This window comes from Diospyros lotus, chromosome 5, assembly GCF_014633365.1.
Source record: "Diospyros lotus cultivar Yz01 chromosome 5, ASM1463336v1, whole genome shotgun sequence".
NCBI classification, from domain to species: domain Eukaryota; kingdom Viridiplantae; phylum Streptophyta; class Magnoliopsida; order Ericales; family Ebenaceae; genus Diospyros; species Diospyros lotus.
This window is the reverse complement of record NC_068342.1, coordinates 39,845,024-39,867,857: the sequence shown is the minus strand read 5'-3', so window position 1 is coordinate 39,867,857 and position 22,834 is coordinate 39,845,024. Positions and strand designations below refer to the sequence as shown.

The 22,834-nt window shown below is 32.7% G+C and overlaps 2 protein-coding genes across 2 annotated transcripts; both read left to right on the top strand.

Annotated features, from left to right (window-relative positions):
- Nucleotides 1-389: 389 nt before the first annotated feature.
- LOC127801193 (probable 2-oxoglutarate/Fe(II)-dependent dioxygenase) lies at nucleotides 390-3,340 on the top strand. Its single transcript, XM_052336100.1, has 2 exons — nucleotides 390-1,033; nucleotides 2,612-3,340. The coding sequence occupies exons 1-2, from the start codon at nucleotides 486-488 to the stop codon at nucleotides 3,174-3,176; spliced, it is 1,113 nt and encodes a 370-aa protein (XP_052192060.1). The 5' UTR covers nucleotides 390-485; the 3' UTR covers nucleotides 3,177-3,340.
- A 10,215-nt stretch (nucleotides 3,341-13,555) lies between these two features.
- On the top strand, nucleotides 13,556-16,137 carry LOC127802742 (cysteine-rich and transmembrane domain-containing protein WIH2-like). The gene is made up of 3 exons (XM_052338748.1): nucleotides 13,556-13,723; nucleotides 13,963-14,149; nucleotides 15,842-16,137. Exons 1-3 carry the CDS (start codon nucleotides 13,672-13,674, stop codon nucleotides 15,885-15,887), a joined length of 285 nt encoding a protein of 94 aa, XP_052194708.1. The 5' UTR covers nucleotides 13,556-13,671; the 3' UTR covers nucleotides 15,888-16,137.
- The last annotated feature ends 6,697 nt before the right edge of the window (nucleotides 16,138-22,834 follow it).

The following is a 22,834-nucleotide window of genomic DNA, read 5'->3' as shown; positions in this document are numbered from 1 at the left end:
TAATTTTAATAAAAATGTTAAATATATTAATTCGATATACATTAATATATACATCTATATATATTTAACTATATATAATATTATATATATAGTGAACGTGAATCGTAATGGAGGCGACGAACGATGGGTTGGGGCGAGGGTGATGGCAATTGAAGATGGATCTAACAGCGATGGAATCAGAGAAAATAGATGGATGAAGAAAGATATGAGTAAAAAATGTGTGTTTTGTTTGAGGCTAAATACAATTAATGCAAAAAGTTTTTGGAAAAGCTGGGCGAGCTTTTGTCTGATAAAAGAGTTTTTAAGCCAAATAACATTTTAGTTCTTAGATGTTGTGAAATATTTTAAAAAATAAGCTACACAACTTATAAGTAAAGCAAGAGCTTACCAGCGGTCGAAACGGTAAGCCAGACACCCTTTTATCCATTCACGAATTATGCCTATAAAGAAGCCACAACGCAGTGCTGTAATTTCATCGCACAAAGATGGAGATTAAGGCAGACGATTGCTTTCACGAAGCCAAATTTGTGGATCAAAATGGCCACCTACGAGCCACCAGAATCCCGGTGGTGCAAGAGCTTGCTCTCAGAGGCGTAAAAGACTTGCCGAAGAGGTTCATAAAGGATGTCCCTCCATGTGTTCGACAACATGCTGAGCCGAAGACGCTCCCGTCAATCGACGTGGGGAAGCTCAGAACGCTGCCGCTGGAGTCGGAGGCACGAGCTCGGGAGCTGGAAAAGCTCGCCGCCGCCGCGGCGGAATGGGGGATGTTCGTGATAGAGAATCATGGGCTGGAATCTTCGGTCTTGGACGGCGTTAAGGATGTGGTGAAAGGATTCTTTGGGCTGTCGTTTGAGGAAAAGAGGGCAAGCGTCGGAACGTACATGGACCCGGATAACATGGGTTATGGCCGGAATTTCGTGAAGTCGGAGGAGCAGCCGTTGGATTGGGTTGATCGGTTGACCATGAAGGCAGCGCCGGCGGAAGCCAGCCGGGGACTCCGCGTTTGGCCTGAAAACCCACCCAATTTCAGGTAACATTTAACCGACAAGAACACAAAAAATATTTAAATACTCTAGGTGTGCACATGGATTCATATACTGAAGTGAAGATTTGGTGTGTCACTCAGTAATGTGGCATTATTCAATCCATACAAAAAGATAATTTTGCACACTTATTACTATTAATTACAACGTCATCAATTTTATTTTTCTCTCATTTTTCAGTAGAATTAGGCCGCTTGACCACAGTATGGTCTAGCACCATCACATGACTAGGTGGGTTGGCTTAATTACCTTGAGTAAAATCTAAGTCTATATATTAAATTGATATTACTTAAATTACCTTTCATTTTTTTTTTTTTTCAGATGGAAAGACATAATAATTTATGCATAACACTACAGATAATTTTAAAAGTTAAAGGGGAGGCAACTGCACACCCTTACTAACACCTTGTTTGGCCACTAATACTGATTAACAAGTTGTGCTAGGTGGGTGGGCTTTCTTAAGAGTGAATCCTTGGGGGGCGTGGGCTTGCTTTCATATAATGGGCCAACTTAGCATGGCCCATTTGAGAGGTATAAATAGGCCTTCTCATAAGCTTGGAACGAAGATTCACTTTTTAAAATAATTTATATACTTTTTAATGATGTTTCATCCCCTACCAACGCGAGATGTGACATTTTTGTTGACTTTATTAGGTGATACTTCCACTAGGATCTCCTTTTCCCAATGTGCCTCACATCTATTGCAAGAAAATAGTGCACATACGGCCCGTTTGATTTGTTAGGAACCACCCACATTTTAAAAGTCATTATTGTTAGGTGGGAATATGAATAGGTGTAATTAATAGGTGACATTATATTGTTGTAATTCGAATATAATAATAAATAAATTAATTAAAATTATTATCGTTAAATTATTTAAGTTTTATAAGAAAAAAATAATTAAAGAGTTCGAAAAAGTCTCAACATAAATATTCTGATACTTATATGAGACACTAAAGATTTAAGAGTCCTATTAAAATTAGTATCAGATATGTATTTATTTTATAATGAAAATTTATTTATTTATAAAGGAGTATGTAATTTTTCTAAATCTCTTAAAATTAATATTTTTTTAGATAATATTTTTTTATAATATTTTGAGATTCATTAAGATTAGGATTTTTACGAATAATATTTATCTTGATATTTCAAGATCTATTAGAATTAAGATTTTTATTAATAATATTTATATTTTTTATAAAATTGTCTAAAAAAATTTTGAATGTTGTAATAAAATCTTATTTGTGCTTTGTTCGAGTCCTTAAATTGGAAAATTTTATATTTTTTTTGTTCAAAAAATTATTTTAGGTCTGTAGATTTTTTTATCTTTTAATAGACTTTGGTTGTGTACGACACATCACATATTATTATTTTTAAAAAATAAAACTTTGAATGTAATTTTTTTTTTTTAAATCTATCCTTCTATTATATTTACTAAATAAGAAATTTTTATATAGACTTTGATATTTACTGTGATTAGAGTGAAGCAATAGCGTTCAGTGTGTTTCAGTTTGAATTATATTTTTATATTTTTAAAGCAAACTGAAGGGTTGTTCCAATGGCAGGAAAGTGATGGAGAAATACGTAGAGGACGCAAGAAAGGTCTGCGATTGCTTACTGGAAGCCATTGCAGAAGCGTTATCACTAGAAAGCCGCCATTCTCTCCTCCGCAGCTTCGATCCCGTCGACAGCCAGATCAGAGTAAGGATCAACTACTACCCGCCATGTCCGAGGCCGGACTTAGCGTCGGGCTTGGCTCCACATTCCGACGGCAACGCCGTCACCTTACTCATGCAGTTTGGCGCCGGCGGCGGCCTCCAAGTCCTCAGAGATGGGAACTGGGTCGCCGTGCCCTGGCCGGAAACCGCCTTGCTGGTCGGCGTGGGAGACTTGCTGGAGGTAATGACCGGCGGAAGGCTGAAGAGCCCCTGGCACCGGGCGGCGGTGCAGAAGGACGTCGAGCGGTTCTCGGTGGCTCTGTTCTACGATCCGCCGCCGGAGGCTGAGATTGGGCCGGTGGATGGCAGCGGAGGCTACAAGAAAGTTGTTGCTGGGGAATACTTGAAGAATTATTATAGTGTTAGCCCATCTCTGGATAAAGTAGCCATCAACTTTGCCAAGGTTGGTTAAGGATCCGTTTGGTATTGGTGTATTGTGTTGTTGTTATTATATCGTATTTTATTTTATTATGTTTCTTTTGTATCGATAAAAATAATGTTTGGAAGCTAAGTGTGACATTATGTTTATTATTGTGTTAATGGATATTATGTGAATAACTATGGTTGGTTATCTCAGCATGGTTAAATCTAAAGAAGAAAGGCCCACAAGCCCGTTGAATACGAGAGACCATCGACAGACTTAGGCGATTGAATTAATTGAGTGATGACAAGAGGTTAGTTGAGTAATCGAGAAAATTAGTCAAGTAATTGAGAGAGTATTGGTCAAGTAATCTAAGGATGTTATAAGTCAAGTAACTTAGTTAAATTATCAACTAACTAATAAAGAGATTGAGAAAGATAAGCGTGAATGACTCCGATGACCTGAGTGACTTTTTTGGAAGTCTCTCTCCTCATTATCAAGAAACTTTTCTTGAAAAACTTCACATATCACTCATTCATAAGATTCGTATTTAAGATTTTCATGGACTACTCAAACTCAATAGTTTTTTTTCAAACAATTCAAGAAACTTTTTTGAGAGATCATAGATCTCTAGAGACCTGATCTTCAGATATTACTCATATAAGACTATAAAAAAATTGTCAAACTTATCTTTGATGTGTTTGTCTACAAACCCAGAAGATGCCCACCGAATATTAAAATTCATTTAGAGACTAATTTAACCATCAAAAGTTTCAAGCGAATGGTCAATTGTGCCTCTAATCGATTTTTTTCTCAAATGTCACTCGCTCCTTGCAAATCATCCACAGATCTTGATTGAGACACTCTCTTGCGCAAAAAAAAAATTGTTGTTGTATTTGAACAACAACAAATATATATACTTGTAGGGTAAAAGGAATAGTTATCATACTAAGATTTAGAATAAATTAGATTAATAGTATTTTTAAAATATATTACCAGATAGAAGATTCATGATAGTATTACAATTTTAATGATGTTAATTACAATTTTATCCTTACCCTTAATTAAAGAAATTTTGTAATATTGATACTAAAATATTATCGATGCTGGGATAACGTAACGGTCACGTGACATGGGGAAGACAACATTTGTACTATTGTAATATAAGCACGTAAAGAGATTCCAAAGCCAAAGCAAAAGAGGCGCACCCCAGTTGTAGCCCCCACTGTCTGAGCCTTCACCATTAAAGCCCTGATTGAGTAGCCATCCATCGATCCTTTTCAATTTGTTTGTGTTTCGCAGCCTTTGAATTTTACGAATAATGTTATTTTACTCGAATTAGTTGACATATAAGATGATTAAAGATATTAAAAGATAAAAATATCCTTACCTTGAAAGTACTATTCCAAATAAAAGTCGGACGGACTTCATCATCGATGAAGTCTGCCCGCCCAACAGCCAGCGGACTGCTGGGCGGACTTCATTCAAAATGAAATTCGCCGTTGCAAAATTTTAATTTGATTATATTTTATATTATAATTTTAATTATTTTTTTATTTTAATTTTAATAACAATGTGCTTGACGAACTTTATCTTAGATGAAATCCGTCAAATCTTAGCCGAACGAATTTTATTCCGTTCAATCATTTCGTGTGTTAATTGTTCAAACACTATAGCACGACCCAAATTTTAAACTTAAACTAATGCAAACAAATGTGCCCATTCCAGTGAAGGTGAGGAAACCAAAGAAGGAATATTCGATTAGCTTTGGAGCTAAGCAATGGGGTGGATTTAGGTAATGGCAAGTGATGTGATGCACCAACCCACCGGTCTCAGTTGGCCGCTATTCAAATAAAGTCAACGGTCGTTTGATAAAAATAACCACTTAAAACATTTTTATATGAAAAATAAAATTAAAGTAATAATTATTCTATTTCATTGATATATTTGGTAGGGACAAAAAAATGTGTTGGTTTTGATAGAATAGAATGGTAAAAATAATTAAATGACAAATAATATTATTTTATATTATAAAATTTAAAAGATCTTATAAAAATAATCTTTAAATCCAAAAAAATCATGTTATTATCAAATATATGATAAAAATTATTTTCAAACATTTTTGTTAAAAGAAAATGAAAGGTCACGATAGTTTTCGATCATTTATAGCGGCGAAAGAGAAGAGAGGTTGATGGCGGTGGTGTTAGCGGTAGAAAAGATAGGTCTTTCTCCGACAATGATAATCAAATCTACTTTAGAGAGATTATTGATACCAAATTAGAGGGTAAAATTATAATCATAACACTTATTTCGTGGAATATAAAGATTTTTCATTCATTTTTTGAGGGAAAATTTTTCTAATAATTTGAGAGAATGGAACGGATCGTTTCATTTTTTCCTAGCAGACAAAGAATATTTTGTAGAAATCTCATTTCTATTCTCCTTCAATTTTTATTCCGTCCAACCAAAGATCTACGAGTTTGTTTAATATGACATTAACAACCTTTTGGCTAATTTTTATCTCTAAAAGTCAATAGAAAAATCTGTGTTTAGTTACTATTTTGTAACTAGTTTTTCAAATGAAACCTCTCCAATGACTAGACTTTGATATTATTATATGAAACGCTTTGTAAATTTTCACAAATAAGCTCCTTATAAACATTTAGGATAGTTTAGTTGGTTCGCCACACTAGTTTGGGAGTTTGAAATATTATGAGGTCGTGAGTTTAATTTTATTTTCGTGTAAAATTGTGTATCAATTATGTCTATACAAAAGGTCAATCTATAGTCTGCCTAAAAGAAAGTTGACTGATTTAGGCCAAATACTAATTATTTATTACAGACCTCTTGAATTCTTACGTTAAAAAAAATATTCATAAATATCAAATCAATCTTAAAACATGTAAAAATATTATTATTACGTTATTCATGAATGAAAGACCACAAATATTTTTAAAAAATTCCTATAACATAGAATATGTAACACTTTTAAAGAGAAATTGTATTTTTTGCTATAATTTATTATGTAAACAATGCTATTAGATAGATTAATATCACCACTTAAAATCATTCTTCTAATTTCTAATTGGTTTAAATGCAAATAAAAAAAAAAAGGTGTGCTGCTGACCAATAATTTGTACAGACATCAAAAGATATATCATGTGTTTAAAAAATAAAAAATAAATAAAAAGATTGGTTGACGTTGACTTGATGTTGACTTGTCTTAGTCAATGAGCATGATTTGCTTGACTTGGTGCAGTAAAAGTGGTGCTTCTTCACGTGATCTTTTAATTGGGAAACGCTGCATAAATCCCATAAATTAAGGAATTCAATTTGGGTCTAAGTTTGAATATCGGAAAGTTCTTAAGGTGTTTAGAATTATTATTTATATAATTATGTATTTAATTTTAAAAAATTAATAAATTATCAAAATTTAAGAAAAAGATGAAAATAGACATGTTACTGAATAACATAAATAAAATTTATAAAATATTAATTTTTAATATAAATAAATTATAAATTAATATTTGATTGATAAAACACTAAAGGTTAGTTTAATTGCATTACCTAGAATTTAATTTTAGGTAATATTGCCTAGAAAATAAAAATCATCTCACCCTTGGAAAATGAATTCCATAAAAAGAAACTTTAAATGGTTATACCATACATATTTTTTCATGGAAAAATTAAGAGTGTTTGATTATTTTCCATAGAATATGTGTAATAATTACATATTTTTCATGAAAAATGTGTGCAATCAAACACACTTTTAGGGTGCGTTTGATTAGAGAGTGGAAAGTGGGATGGAATTTCGGTTCTATAGAATTTCAATTCTCACCCCACCCCCTAGGAATTCAAATTCCTTGATTTTAAGGAAAATCTCCATTTTTTGAGATAAAATAGAATTCAAATTCCATGAAAAAAAAAATTATTTGATAAAATTTTCTAGAATTTGAGTGGAAAATAAATTTCACCCTCATTTTCCATCTCTATCAAACGCACCCTTAGAGTGTGTTTGATTGCACATATTTACCATGAAAATATGTAATTATTACACTTTTTCTATGAAAAACAATCAAACACTCTTAATTTTTCTATGAAAAAATATGCATGGTACAAGCATTTAAAACTTATTTTTATGGAATTCATTTTCTAAGGGGGTGGGGTGATTTTTGTTTTCTAGGTAATATTACCTAGAATTAAATTCTAGATAATGTAATCAAATACACATTTACAGTTATATATTAATAAATTATACATAATTATTAAAAAATATATTAATATAATATATACATTAAATATATATATACACATGCAAAGATGAGGGAGGACACTGATGATGAAGGCAACGGACATTGAAGGTGCTCGTAGGGTAGCAGAGACAGCGATAGACATGAAGAATGACAACTACGACAACGGACATGGATGAGGCCAGGGGCGAATCTAGAAATTTATGTAGGGAGATGTTATTTATTTATTTATTTTTTTTGAGATGTAAAACTGTACATCACAGATTTTGGAGTGGGTTGAAAATTTTTTTCGACTAATTTATTATTAAAAATTAATTTTTTAATATAAAAATAATTTTAATTGTGGGCTACCATGCGCTGAAGCCCAGGAGCAACTCACATGTAAATCCGCTACTAGATGAGGCAGCGATGAAGGTGGCAGACAATGAAGATACGGGTGATAGAAATGGTAATGGACATGGAGGAGGCTAGCTATGATGATGGACATAGAGGAGACAGCCATAGAGGCTGGATGGGGATGATGATGGAGACGGCAATAAAAAAGACAAAGGGATGAAGGAGAAGGGATAGAAAGTCATAAATATTTGAAATATTTAAGGGTAAATTTATAATTTATTTGATTAATAAAATAAGATTGAATAAGTTACTAAAATAATTTATAAATTTTGTAGCATTTAAATTCTTAAATTTGTAAAAAAAAAAAAATAACAAAATAAGTTATATAACTTATAAGTTAAAACAGTAACTTATAAGTGGTCAACTCAATAAGCCAAACACACAAGCAATCCCTAGTGTGGAGAATTATAAGATAGGCATCACACGTGCTCTTGGTTTCACGTGTCATAATTTCCATAAATTTAGAGTGAAACAATTCACATTTATCCAACAATTTTACTTCAATTCAATTTAGGACACTTGAGACCAGAAGCAATCAACTAATTTTTTGTGACACGAGTTGGGTTGACTCATTCTTATCATAATTTTCATAACAAAACTCATCTCAAATTTTACGGGACGAGTTTGAGTAAAAAATATGGTATTTAATAATAATATTCTCATAAATTTACAAAATTCTTCAATAACTTAAGTATCAAAATAGCGTTACCTCACCGATCTCCAAGACGACGGTTCCTATTGCATTTATACATGTATCCACTATCCAAATTAATTTGACACGTAATTGAAATATTGCTTAAATTTTATAAATTCATCTAACAAATAACCACTCATCAAACATAAAATAAAATTTTGAGACAAATAACTTCTAATTTAATTTTATACTATTATATAAATAAATCAAATAACAGACATTCCATGTTTGATGAAATAATAAGACACAAGAGGGGCAAAGATAAGGGTAAGGAAATTTCCATTAAAACTCCAATTACTATGAATTATTAATGTTGGCGGGCCGTGACCTCCAATAATAGAATGTCCTTGGAAAGGTTGACCAAGTAAACGCCGTGACGTGTTGATTATGACTTCTTAATTCAATAAAGTTTACTTAAATATTATACTTCTTGATTCCTAATATTTTTTACATTTAAATAATTTATTATTTAATAAAATATTTTAAAATATGATGTATTTATTATTAATTAATAAAAATATTTAATACTTAAAAATAAAATATATTAAACGTAAGGACGCTCGTCAATTAATAAAATTATTAATCATATTTTGCTAACACATTTAAATGCTTTTATTTGTTAATAAAATATTTTAAAATATAATATATTTATTACTATAAATATATCACTAATTAATAAATTTATTTAAAAGTTAATAAAAATATAATAAAATAAATTTTATAAAAAAAAAAGGTATAACACATTTATGCTTCTGAATTTGGGGTTTTTACCCATTTGTGCCCTTAAACTTTGAAGGAATCTATCATGCCCTCAAATTTCATTTTTAGTTATATCTCACCCCTCAAAATCCAAATGTATGGGCATGAGATATATGCGCACTATCAAGAGGTTACCAATTAAGTAGGTCGTTGAACAGAAATGGAAAAAGAAACAAAGAAAATGGGACGAGGAAACAGAGGTCGCCAACGAGAGAATGGGGAAACAACGATCGATGGTAAAGGAAGAGATGGATCAATTGGTCAAGGTGAGAGCAATGATGGGTAGGTCGCCAATGGCGGCTAGCCACCGGAGAAAGTAGATCGACGGTGAAACAAAGTCAATTGCAACGGAACAAAAATAGAGGTCGATGGTCGCTATGCAAAATGAAGCCTTAAGTGGTTGGTTAGCAATAGTGGTCGTGATGTAAGAGCGTCGAGCGATCGACGATGGCAATTGGTCAAGCAAAAACCAAACGCGACTGACGATGAAAAGAATGGGCTGGTGGCGGTGGTGGCTGAACAACTAATAAAGACTGCGCTGATTGTTGAATGGTGATCGATGGTGGTCACTTCAAAAGCTAATATTGACGGTAGTGAAGATGACCCAGGTCGACGATAATGTATGCGATAGTGATTGTTGGCAACATAGACGACCGACCCATTGCCTCCCTCGCCGATGTCAAAATTAATTGCTCATCTTCCTCAATTGCGTGTTATTTCATGCATGATGCTGACTGGTGACTGCACTCTCACCCTGCAATTAAAACACAAAACAAAACACAATAAAAATTTTATATTTTATTTATTTATTTAGGCGAGAGGTTTATACTCGTCAGTGTACGAGTGCAGTTGTAGTTCAAATTTAAATTTATACTTTCTGGATAAGTCCAGGTCGTCCACTGAGAGATTTATTTATGGCAAAAGAAAAAAAAGAATGTCACACACACCCACACGCATTTAGATGGATTGATAACATGATTTTTTATAATTTTTTTAGATAACAAATACTAGAAAATAAAGCAAGACAGAAGTTGAAATAAATACTAAACGTGAGAATATGAAATTGGAAAGTACTTGAGTTAAGACAATTTCAGTGCCAACCCGTTGATTCCCAAATATTAGCATAAAAGATTAGCAACATTAATTTAATTTCATATATGAGGATTTGTTATTAAATGCAATTAAAGATAATGATAGCTTTAGTTTAAGCAATCCCCATACATGATATGCGGGATTCTAATTTAAAAAACTACCATAAATTTAATTACAATTAATACACAAAACAACTAAATTAATCATCCGGGTTTGGGTATGATAGCGTTTCCAGTTCTAGTAACTCTCATGCGTGACATGAAAGCTCTAAGTTAGGTTTACGCTTCAATCCAAACCTAGTGATTTTTCAATAATCAAAACAAACTCATATTGAAGTTTAAACCAATGTTACTCATTTAAAGCGTAGCTTTCTTTGGGAATCATTGGCGTTAGACACTGTCCTTGCCTTAACCCAAGATTAGATTTAGCTACTTATCTCTATTAAATTAATTGACAACAATTTAAATGACATAATTTAAATAACAGAATTTAAATAACAGGAATTAAAATAGAAGAAACTAACCGGCCATTTAGGCGGTAGATAATTAAAATACAAGAATTAAAATTACAAGAATTTAAAGGCATAAACTAACCGTCCATTTAGGCGGTGAACAATTAAATGACAAGAATTAAAATTACAAGAATTTAAAGGCATAAACTAACCGTCCATTTAGGCGGTGAATAATAAAGTAATAATAAATGACATAAGAATTTAAAAGAAGAAAGGAAGAAAGTAAGATCACAAGAGAAAATACTAAAGAAAATGAGAGAGAACAAAAGCAATTCTCAAAGAGAGAATTCTAAAGAAATAACTAAACTTTGATTCAAGAATAATAATCACACTTACAAATGCAATCAAGTGATCTATTTATAGGCCACAAGATGCAATACAAACCACACAATTTCAATTATTCAACTAGACATAATTATATCTAATGGGCACTCACACACTTAAAGTTAAATGGATTTTAGCTATAATACACACCTAATATTAAATGGATTTTAGCTAAAATACATACCTAATAAAGCATTCATAAAGTTAAATGGATTTTAGCTATAATATCCACCTAATAGTTAAGTGGATTTTAACTAAAAAACACACCTAATAAAGCTCTCACATAAAAAATAAAAATAGAGTTCTATAAATTGATTTTTAATCTTCATTAGGATTAAAAATAATCCTTGGGCCTTCTCCAAATAATATCTTCCATAGGTTGCTCAAATTGGGCCTTAATTCTTCATGGGCTTAAATTCTTCATGGACTTTAATTTTTCATGTGCTTGATTTCTTCATGGACTTGAATTCTTCATGGGCTTGATTTCTCCATGGGTTTGATTTCTTCATGGACTTGAATTCTTCATGGACTTTAAGTCTTCATGGGCTTTAATTCTTCATGCCTAAAAAAAATAAAAATAATTTAATATTATTAATAAATTATATATTATATATATGTATTACACATGGCACACATATATATATTATATTATATTATATATATTACATGAATGCATATAATGATGTATATGTATTATATATAATTTTATATATTATTATTATTATTATTAAATTTTACTTTAAAATTTCATTTCATTCATTTTTCAATTTAAACTTGCATATAACCATAAAATATATATTAATATCTAATTTAAACTATTTTTAAGATCAAAAGAAGGGTATAATTATAACAAAATTTTTATAAAATTAACCACTAATCAACTGGACAATGAGATATATAATGGGTCCTAAATTTAGACATCAAATATATAATATGTTCCAATTTAGAACTTAGGACACAATAGCTCCCTCTCAAAACTCAAAGGTAAATATGATTAAAAACCCGAAATTTAGAGGCACAAATGTGTCTTATGCCAAAATAAAACTTTTTAAAATAAAATTACACTTTCACCCTTTATTTTGCATAAAATTATTTTTTATAAAGAGATTTATTAGCTACAAGATTGATCTCCTGCCTGCGTCAGATATTATTATTTTGCCCGACACGAGCCCCCATCTCCCCCATCACCCAATTTCTCCCCACCCCCCGTCCCTTCTCCTCCCAAGGACAAGCCATCCCCCCTCCAAATTATTTCCAGATACATACATGCATACATATATACATACATTTAATTTTATATTTTTTAAATATTATTATCTAAATAAATTATTAATTAATTCTAATTTATTCATTTAAAGTCATAAATTATTTTAATAATTATAATTATAACCATTATTAATAATTTTATATTATTTTAATTATAACAGAATTTATACATATTTTATGTCTTTTTTTAACCGTATTTGTTAGATAACAATGTAATCGAATCGATCAAATTACGCAGAGGAGGAGCTTGACGTGATTTAATTGGAGAGGAGGGCAAAATAGGGGGTCTAATTGAAGGGAGATTTTAAATCTGTTATTGGTTGAACTACGTCAATGTTAAATAACAGAAATGATTCAATATTTTTAAATTTTTTAATTTTTCAATCTTTTTGATTTAAGCATCTATTCGATCGAATTACTCAAATTGAACAAACCAATTTTTTTGTTAAAATCAAACCAACTCGATTTAATAAATGCTCAAATCAAATAGATTGAAAAATAAAAAAAATTAAAAATATCAAACTGTTTATATTGCCTGACACTAACGTAATCCAACCAATAATAGAGTTAAAATCTCCTTCCAATTAGACCTTTATTTTGCTCTCCTCCCCAATTAAATCACATCAAGCTCCTTTGAGTAATTTGACCAATTCGATTACATTTTTATCTATCAAATATAATTAAAAATATATAAAATATGTATAAATTCTGTTACGATTAAAAAAATAAATAAATTATTAATTATGATTATAATGGTAATTATTAAAATAATTATGACTTTAAATGAATAAATTAGAATTAATTAATAATTTATTTAGATAATAATTTATAATAATATTTAAAAAATATAAAATTAAATGTATGTATATATGTATGCATGTGGGGATAATTTGGGTGTACGTGAGTGAGGTGAAATTGGGGAGGGGGCCCGCGTCGGGCAACATGAGAATGCCCGACGCGGGCAGGAGATCCATCCTGCTATTAGCTGTTGCTTAGCAAGAAAGGGTTTTTAAGGAGGGTGTGGTTTCCTAGAACTAACGCGCAACGCACGCGCAGCTTTATCCAACCATACGATGATATCATTACCGTCTGATGAGGCGGCTAGCCGCCACGTCACCCCGTGGTAACCAGAAGCCCCGTCCTACCTCCCAGTTCTCTATAAAGGCCCCCCGTTCCTCTTTCCCCAGAAAATCTAAATATTTGGTTGTCTCGCCCCCTTCTCCGATTCCGTCGCCGACCCACAACTGACAGAACATGAGTTACTACAACCAGCAACAGCCTCCAGTCGGCGTTCCTCCGCCGCAAGGTAACAAGCAATTCTGATCTCCGATTCGGTTCCTCTTCTTCTCCGATCTGTTATTTGGGAATTAGGTTTTCAAGTTTGGTTCGATCTTCTTGAATCGCGTCTTGATTTCGGTGATTCTAGGGTTTTTATTAGGTTTTCGAGTTTGATTGGGTTTCTTCTGAAATTGTGGCTTGATTTCTCTGATTGAAGGGTTTTTTTATTTGGATTGATGGTTGCTGATTTGTTTGTGTGATTTGTAGGGTATCCTCCAGAGGGCTATCCGAAGGACGCTTATCCGCCAGCGGGGTATCCCCCGCAAGGGTACCCACCGCAGGGGTACCCTCAGCAGGGCTACCCGCCGCAGCCGTACGCCCCTGGGTACGCTCCGGCGCCGCAATATGCTCCTCAACAGCAGCAACAGAGCAACGTCGGTTGTCTGGAGGGCTGGTAAGCTCTCTCTCTCTCTCTCTCTATACGTGAATGGTTCTGTATGTTGGTGTATTCTTTGTTCGGCTGTGTGCATGTTCGTTCTAATTGTGAGAAGAGGCGTGATATCGCTCAGATCTTCCGATCTTGGTTTGTTTTCCGAGTTGACTGCGGGTCAACGGGCTCCGGCGGCGCACGCCTGCTAACTTGCGCCGATGGGAGTTGGGTGGGCGGCTGAGTCACCGTGACGCCCTTCTGTGGGGAATGACCGACTGATTTTTTTCCCCCTATTGATGAGTCTAGGCATCTACCAAAATTGTCTAGATAGTTGGTAGGTACAAGGGTACATTAAGGCATCTGCCAAGCTTTGTCTTTGACAGTTTGTTTATGTGGTGTCCGCCTTCTGTATTTTTGATGTGGAAAGGGAAAGAGGGAATAAAATAGAAATATTTTGAGGAATCTAAGCGATCGGGTAATTATTATCAATCTTTTTACTTTAAACCTGATAGGTCTTTTTGGAAGAATTTAACAGGCTTTTGCTAAAATGTTGCTGTTGATCAATTAAATGATAAGAGTAATGAAACTATTGTTTTGGTAAAAAGAAAACCAAATACCTTTTATATCTCACAAGTTGTTTGTTTCTGGTCGAGATAGATGTATATGTATTTCCATGTTAAGATCAGCTATGTTAAGATCAGCTTGAACTGGCCACAGCGGGCAATTCAATTGAATAGAGTATTTGTCATTTTTCCTCCTCCTGTTGAGGTCTAACAGTTGGCCAGAAGCAAAATTACTGTAGAATGTGATAGGATTTTATTTAAACCATGTTGTTTGTTCATGAAATAGTTGAGCTATAATGTGAAGAAGTTCCTGTGTGTTCAGCTTGCATGATAGGAGTTGTCATTAGTGTTAATATTAGGGGCTCATATTGTGAGGCTAAAAGGGTACGCGTCAAAATGTGGAGTGGAGGGTTTTTTAATTTTATGAAATTTGATGTTAGATTTTGTCCATAAATACTCACTTTCTATCCTTTTTTCCTTGTTATAATTAAAAGAGTAATTGCTCCTTTTTTGTAGAGGTAAGTAAAACTGCTAAACCCTTTAAATTAGCTGCGTTCTTTAGTTGTGTTCTTTGTGTTGCCTGATTTTCTTATTTCTTATTTTTTAAACACAACTTATTTTAAAAACATGTTGCAGATTGGAAACAGTTTATAAAAATTCTACAATCTCTTTCACTATAAGTAAACACGAGGATGGCCAGTTTTAGCTGTACGAAACTAACTCTACTCCTAGTAATGAGTTTCATGTAGCCATTTAGCCAGTGAGTTAATCACTCGCTTTTCTCGGGAGCGAGTTTCACTGTAGATGGTAGCCTAGAAGCATTTTTATAAATAGTTTCGATGCCATAGTATTTCTTAATGAAGTTTTTAAATTGAATCATTCTTATATATAAAGTCTTTCCTCTATGGTTTGTTGAACATATTTTCGTAAATTTACTTGAAGATGATAGCTGGTTTTTCTTGTACTGAAGGCTATAAGTGATGGATATATATACTGGGTTGATTCTACGGCTTTCTCACCTTAGTTGCTTGAAAGAATAATAAAACAAAAATGAGTAGCTTCTATTAATTAAATTGTCTCAAAAGTTTGTGAATGAAATGGTTGTATGAATTTTATCAGTATGGGTTTAATTGTATTTGAAAATGTGATGCAGTTTGGCTGCGCTGTGCTGCTGCTGCCTGCTTGATGCGTGCTTCTGATTGGGTACTCGACGTCAAGACATCCAGTCAATTACCCGGATTAAAAAATCAAAGACTGCGAATTGGGCTCACAAATGTTTCTGCAATTACCTCTCTTTATTTTGCATTTATTAAATAACTTGGTTTCAAAATGGAGATGTACCGTTTCATGCGTGTGGGTTTAGGAAAATAGTTTGTTTTTCTTTCCATGGATGTGTAAATCATTGGAGATTTTTCATTTGTTATATGGAAACTGGAACTCATTAGATAAGTGCGTGCCTTTTCCTAATGCAATCCCCTTCAAGGTTTCTTGTGGCATGTAAGCATGGTCGATTACTTTAATTGTGCTGGTAATGGTATCATCCTTGTGGGCTTTGTGCGCAGATGACATTTGGCATATGCACTGCTACAGTATTGCTTGCCCGTTTTGCGTGATGATCGTGAGATGAAGTTGCCTAGCTCTCCCTATATTTTGCCTAGCTCCACGGCCATCATGCATGCTTACTCCAGTCACAGTCCAATAAAAGAAGCAAGCACCAAGCAGGAAAGCTTGGGGCCCAATTCGGAGGCCTTGATTTTTGAATCCCGAGTTAATCGGTTGCATGTCTTGGCATGGAGTACCCAATCAGGGAGCCTGCATCAACAGCAGGCAACAGCAAGACCTAACAGCCAAACCGCACCTCCATCATAGTAACTATTTTAAAGAGAACCCTAAATAAATTCAGAATTCTACCTGTAGCTGCCCAACGCGGCATTAGATTGTTAATAGCAAGCGGCTTTAAAGTTGTTGGAATTAGACGTGTGAGAATAAGGCCTGAAATATGATGTGATATGTATGTCCACCAAGTGTTCTACAAAATACCATGATGAGAATATTGTAACGTGCAAAATGATCATTAAGGACTTTGATAGAGTTTGTTTCCAAAAGTTTAGAGACCAATAGTAATGCGACCCATAGAGGTTACTTAGAATAGGACCAAGAACTCAAGAAGGGGAAGAAAAATTACTATGGAATAAACTCACCTTCTAAATCTTGATTATGCAAAAAGAATGAGATGTTAAGAGTATCAATTAAAACCGTAACTGCCAAAACGATGGTGCGACCTATATGTTGTTAAGAAGATGACCAAGAACCTACCCAAGAAAGAGAAGAAAATTACATATTAATTAAACTAAACGTTGATTTTGCGGAAAGAACAAGATGTTAGAATGTTTTGAATAAACTCAAATTTAATCTTAATTATGTGAAAAGAACATACATATTAGAGTATCAATTAAAGCCGCAAATGTGCAATCATTGCCAAGAGGGTGGTGTGAGCGGGACTAAAAACCAAAGAAGGGGATGAAAGTCATGTATTGAATAAACACACTTTGAATCTTAATTACACGGAAACAACAAGACATTATTAATGACAACAACAACTGCACCATCATTGCCAAAAGGGTGGTACAAACCTATATATTGTCAAGGAGAACTCAAGAAGTGTGAAAATTACATAGTGAATAAACTCACCTTAAATCTTCATTACATAGAAAGAATGAGATGTGAGAGTACTATTACCACCAAGTGACACTGAATACTGAAAGATGGGGAATAGTACATTGATATCTTATTTATTCTGAGGAAGTCGTGGTTTTATTTTCAGGCATTTGGCTTCCAATTGTGGAGAATGGAATACCAATTGAGAACTGGTTTGACGATCGTTCAGATGAAGAATTGCTTTCATTGCTCCCATTTCTGGAGAGCTTAATTGGTTGGCGTTGAAGATGTTCGCCCTTTAATTAATTGAACTGGGATCAAGGATACCCCTTTGGGAAGATGATCTTTTCAGTCCACTGTTTTCTGGGAACTACATCCACTTTGCCTGCCTGTGTTTTAGACGGGTATATATGGACGGCAAACTCGCCGCTGCTGCTGGCCTCGAAAACTTCAGGATTCATCAAGAAAAGCGCAATAAAGGGCAGTTGAATGTTTACTTTGTTGTGAATCAATTCAAAAAAGAGAAAACGACTACAATTACTGGACACAAATCTTAAAGAAAACTTGTTACCTATTAAATGAGAAATCATCATCATCATGGGCGCACTCACTGGAGGCAACATACATAAAGCTATATCAACAGAAGGCAGCCATGGAAAGTAACACCTTAATAATCTCTCATTTATCCCATGCCTATGGCTAGAATAATACATCCTCATTAACATGCACTTCAATCCACTGTTTTCTGAAGATTGAGTTTAATAAGAGGATACTACCCTTTGGGAAGATGAATTCTCTTCAATCCACTGTTTTCTGGGAACTTCATCCACTTTGCCTGTGTTTTAGACATTTATATATGGGCGGCAAACTGGAAACCTTCAGGATTCATCAAGAGAAGGGCAAGAAAGGGCAGTTGGCAAGAAGCAAATCAATCTGTTCCAAACTGTTCTGGGAATACTATGGTCACTGAAACAAACGATATGCAATATTCAATCCCCAACTGGAGTTAAAGGTTAGAGCAACTCAATGGGAGTTACCATCTGGGATGTCATCATTATAATTGTCGAAATGACACTCTAAATTAGAAAATTTTCATTCTAATGGGAGTGGCATATGAGGTTGCAATATTGCAACAACCTTTTTGAGGTGCCATTTTTTCAACTCCTGAAGAGAGAAAAAGGAAGAGGTTGCATTTGCCAACGATAAAATCCAAAGGCTATATTTCAACTTCTATATATACATATATTACTTGAAACAGGGGTTTTGTAAGTGAGGCGAGATGGAGCGAGAGAGAACCAAAGAGACAGCGATCGACTAACGAGGCAACGAGTGACGGAGAGCTGGAGGGGCGAGTCGGCTAGGTCGAGGCAGCGAGCGATGGAGTGAGAAGAGTCGAGAGAGGCATCAAATGAGAACAACACCGACCGAGGGGAGAGTCGACGAGGGCGAGGCGGGGCGGTGACCGATGAGGGCGAGCAGCAAGGAACGACCGAGCGATGGTGAGTAGCTAGAGCGAGGGGAGGTGAGAGGTTGAAGGGAAGAAGACAAGAGAGAAAGGCGTAGAAGGGGAGAAAGATTCTGGATTCAAGTTTTACAAATCAATTATATATATAATTGTTTTTTTTTTAGTTAATCAATTATCAATTATATATATAAATATTTTTATTTAAAATTTAAAATTTTAATTATATTTTTTAATAAAAATATTAAAATAACACCCCTATTTGTAACCTTCTATTGGAACAAATATATAATTTAGAGGTGTCTAATACTATTTAAGGTTGTAAATTAGTGATTTATTATCCCAAAATAACAACTCCCATTGAAGATGCTCTTAAACTCGTTAGAGGAATTGTAGAAATCAGAGCCAGTCTTGGGTTTTTTAAGACTCAGGGCAAATTTTTTGAAGTATGCCATTTTATACAAATTAAATAAAAAAAAAGTTATCAACTAATTAATTTTATTAAAATTATAAAAATTTACAAAAGATAAAAAATAATACTTTGAGGTCTCATTAAAACCTTGTTTGAGAAAAACTCAATGGGACAAAACCCCAAACAAAGGAAAAAGAATACTCTGTATTGTAAACATTACATTATTAAATGAAAACTACGTATTTGAGTCTACATGCTTCCTCTTAAACTTTGAGCAATTTCTTCTTTTTTCTTTCTTTGTCTCTTGAAAATTTTGAAAAATTGTTTCTTAGGAAATATTTTTTAATTTTTATAATAAATATAACACAATAAAAAAAATAAAACTAATTAACAAAGAACAATAAAACCTGGATTTTAAGCATATTTTCTTTCACTTGAAACTTTTAATTATAAAGAACAAGAATCTCAATCAAGTTTTCTGTTGAATCAAATAATAAATAAAAAAAAGTTAATAAAGATATGTATTACAATTTACAAATTTTCAGGGTAGAAAATTCCTAAAACAAAAAAAAAAAAGACAAATTTTCTAATTTGGCATAATAGTGTAATTTGATCAGAATCCATTATACCTCACTAGTTTAGCAATAAGTATTATTTCTTATATAATTGACATCCCTAACAGTCCAATATTATAGTACATAACTAAAATTTGAAATATATATCATGGATCTATATTGAAAATTAAAAATAATTGTTAAAAATTTTAAAAGACTTACCTTCTTATAGATCGAGACCACTTTTACAGTGAAAATACGATCAAATCGAATATCAAACGGTTAGATTTTACAAAATCAATGATTTATTGATATATTGTTGAGAGAAAATTAAAGGAAGAGAAATAGAGAAAATTTCGTTAGGTTTCATATTTTTGCCCGAGAGTGAAGGAGATGGGAGTGGGGGAGGAGAGAGAATAATGGGGGGATGAAGAGATTAATTTTGTGAAAGTGGAGAAAATAGTTAGAGACAAAATATAAACTATAGGAGATAACTTCTAGATTGACGTGGTGAGTTTGAGTGGAAGCGGGGAGAGAATAGGGGACAAAAATAAATATAATATATATTTTATTAAAAAATTTCAGGTTATTAGGCCCCTTTAGTTGTGGGCCCCGGGCTATAGCCCTGGGCCAAGGCCGGATTAGATTTATAAAATTCATTTTACTTGTGGATTGGATTTATAAATATATCTATTAACAAAGATGATAAGGGTGCATATATATATATATATATATCTTTAAGTTATAATGTTAATTATCTTATAATCAAAATTAAAGTTTTGGGATACTCAAAATAGTTTTTAATTCTTTTGAATACATATATTTCTTTTAAGTTACATGTATTTAAATTTTTAAATAGATAGAAAACTTATTTTTATTTTCACCTTTCATTTTTATTCAATATTTTAATCACATTAATGCTCAAACTTCACCTAATTTCATTAAATATGTTAAACGAGTTAATTTAATCCGACCAAGACTATCTCATACCTCGACATATCAAGTTAATCTCGCAATTCAGTGGCCTAAAATAAAAAATTGATTGTGTCATCAAATAACATGCTTAATTTTGTATTTTTAACAAAAAAAATTAAATTAAACATACAAAATTGAAAACAAATTAAATAAAAATTTAAAATAGATAACTATCTCGAGCATGTGCTAAGACGAAGAAAAATGTTTTTAAAAAATTATGGTGTTAAAATAAGCTTAAAAAAACTTTTCAATAAATTGTTAATTTTGGGTAATATAAGTAGAATTTACAAAAAGATAAAGAAATTTTCTCAATTTTACGGATATATATATATTTGGAAAAAAAACTTAACAGTGTTTAGTAAAAATACTGTACTCTTTTAATTATTAATTAAGATAGAGTATAATATAATAAATGGTGCGACTTTTTGATTATGTAGTTACTTATAATAATATAAGAAAAATGGAGTTTAACAACGAAAAACTTGTCCTCGGTAGTTAGTGACAAAATAATGATGGATTAGTTACATAAAAGATCGAAACAAATTTGTGATGGATTAGCGATGAAAGAGCAATCCATAGCTATGAGGACAAAATCTTTTACTTTTGCAACAAATCTTATTCCGTCACTAAATTTTGCGACGAATGATTTCTTTCATAGCTAATTTGGATTTTTCTAGCGACGGATAAGTTTTTCCTTTGTTAAATAACAACGGATTTAGAATTCCATCACTAAGTGGCGACAAAATGCATTTCATCCCTATTTAACGACGAAATATGTTTCCTCGCTAAATAGCGATGAAAACCATTTGTCGCTATTTAACGATGAAATGTATTCTTAGTCATTGATGTTTCTGTTTGTGATGGAATAATATTCCTAATGAAATTAGTATAGCGACAAAATAGTTTTTCTATCACTAATACTCAATTTTAAAGTTTATATTTTGTTAAATATAAATGTAATTAATTTATTATTATTTTTATATTATTTTATTAATTTATATTTTATAATTTATTAACTCCACTTATAATATAAACAAGCATAATTAATAATTATCAAAATAGCACTTTCAAATAGAGAAATAAAAAAATAATTATTTATATATTAATACAAAAAAAACATATTAATATAAATGGGAAGCACCTCTGTATTACTATATGAAATAGAATGTCTCTATTTATATGCTAATTTGTATTACTATATGAAATAGAATGTCTCTATTTATATGCTAATGTGTTTTTATTTTTCTTGTTGTACTTTATGTCTATCTTGTTAATGAATCACAACGATTTTCAAGAAGAAGCTAAATGCAAATGGATCTGCATAGAAGACGATATCGTAGGAGACCAAGGACTTCTATTGGGAAGAGTTTAAGATATAAATTACTCATTAAACATATTAGATTGTGTATGAGACCAACCTTATTTGATCTCAAATATAAGGTCATTAATATCTATTTTGTTGTTTTTTTCTTATAGAAATATTTCATATGGAGTGAGACCATCGAGGCTCTGCTCAAGTGCATGGCAGCAACAGGTTGGGAGGCAATACTCTGGCATGCTTTTCAAGCTTTGTCGCAAAGAGGATAAGCCCAAAGAAGTCCTTCACGAGATATGGAATAGTTGGTAACAAGATTGAGCCATCGACCAATTTAGACTTTGAGCCACGGAGATCTCAAAGAATCGACTTAGTAAGACTGGTGGTCCTAGCTTAGGTCCATCTCGTGACACTAGGGCCTTTATATTTTTCATTGAGCATACTCAACAATTGATAAGAACTTTTACATGTTCCTTATTCTTCTACGTGGGTTTACAATTTTTAGTTATATTTATTTAATGTAATTTTTAGGCCATGGAATTGGGACATAAGCCAGATTTGTTCGAGATTTTCTAGAAAACTCACACCAAGTCAACCAATAACTAGGGGTGACAATTCGTGTTGATGGGTCGTAATCGTGTCGTGTTGAGACATACGTATAACACGTGTCAGGTTAACCCGAACACGCTCCGTTTAATAATTGTGTCAAATTTCTTAAATCCGAACACGACATATTTATTAAACGTGTAACACGACACGACCCGTTTAAC

What these genes read in the sequence shown, in the direction of transcription:
- LOC127801193 (XM_052336100.1), top strand. Translation starts at nt 486, where the DNA reads ATGGAGATTAAGGCAGACGATTGCTTTCACGAAGCCAAATTTGTGGAT. An exon ending in GAAAACCCACCCAATTTCAG is followed by an intron (nt 1,034 to 2,611) that starts GTAACATTTAAC and finishes TTCCAATGGCAG; the next exon opens with GAAAGTGATGGAGAAATACG.
- LOC127802742 (XM_052338748.1), top strand. Translation starts at nt 13,672, where the DNA reads ATGAGTTACTACAACCAGCAACAGCCTCCAGTCGGCGTTCCTCCGCCG. An exon ending in CGGCGTTCCTCCGCCGCAAG is followed by an intron (nt 13,724 to 13,962) that starts GTAACAAGCAAT and finishes TGTGATTTGTAG; the next exon opens with GGTATCCTCCAGAGGGCTAT. An exon ending in GTCGGTTGTCTGGAGGGCTG is followed by an intron (nt 14,150 to 15,841) that starts GTAAGCTCTCTC and finishes AATGTGATGCAG; the next exon opens with TTTGGCTGCGCTGTGCTGCT.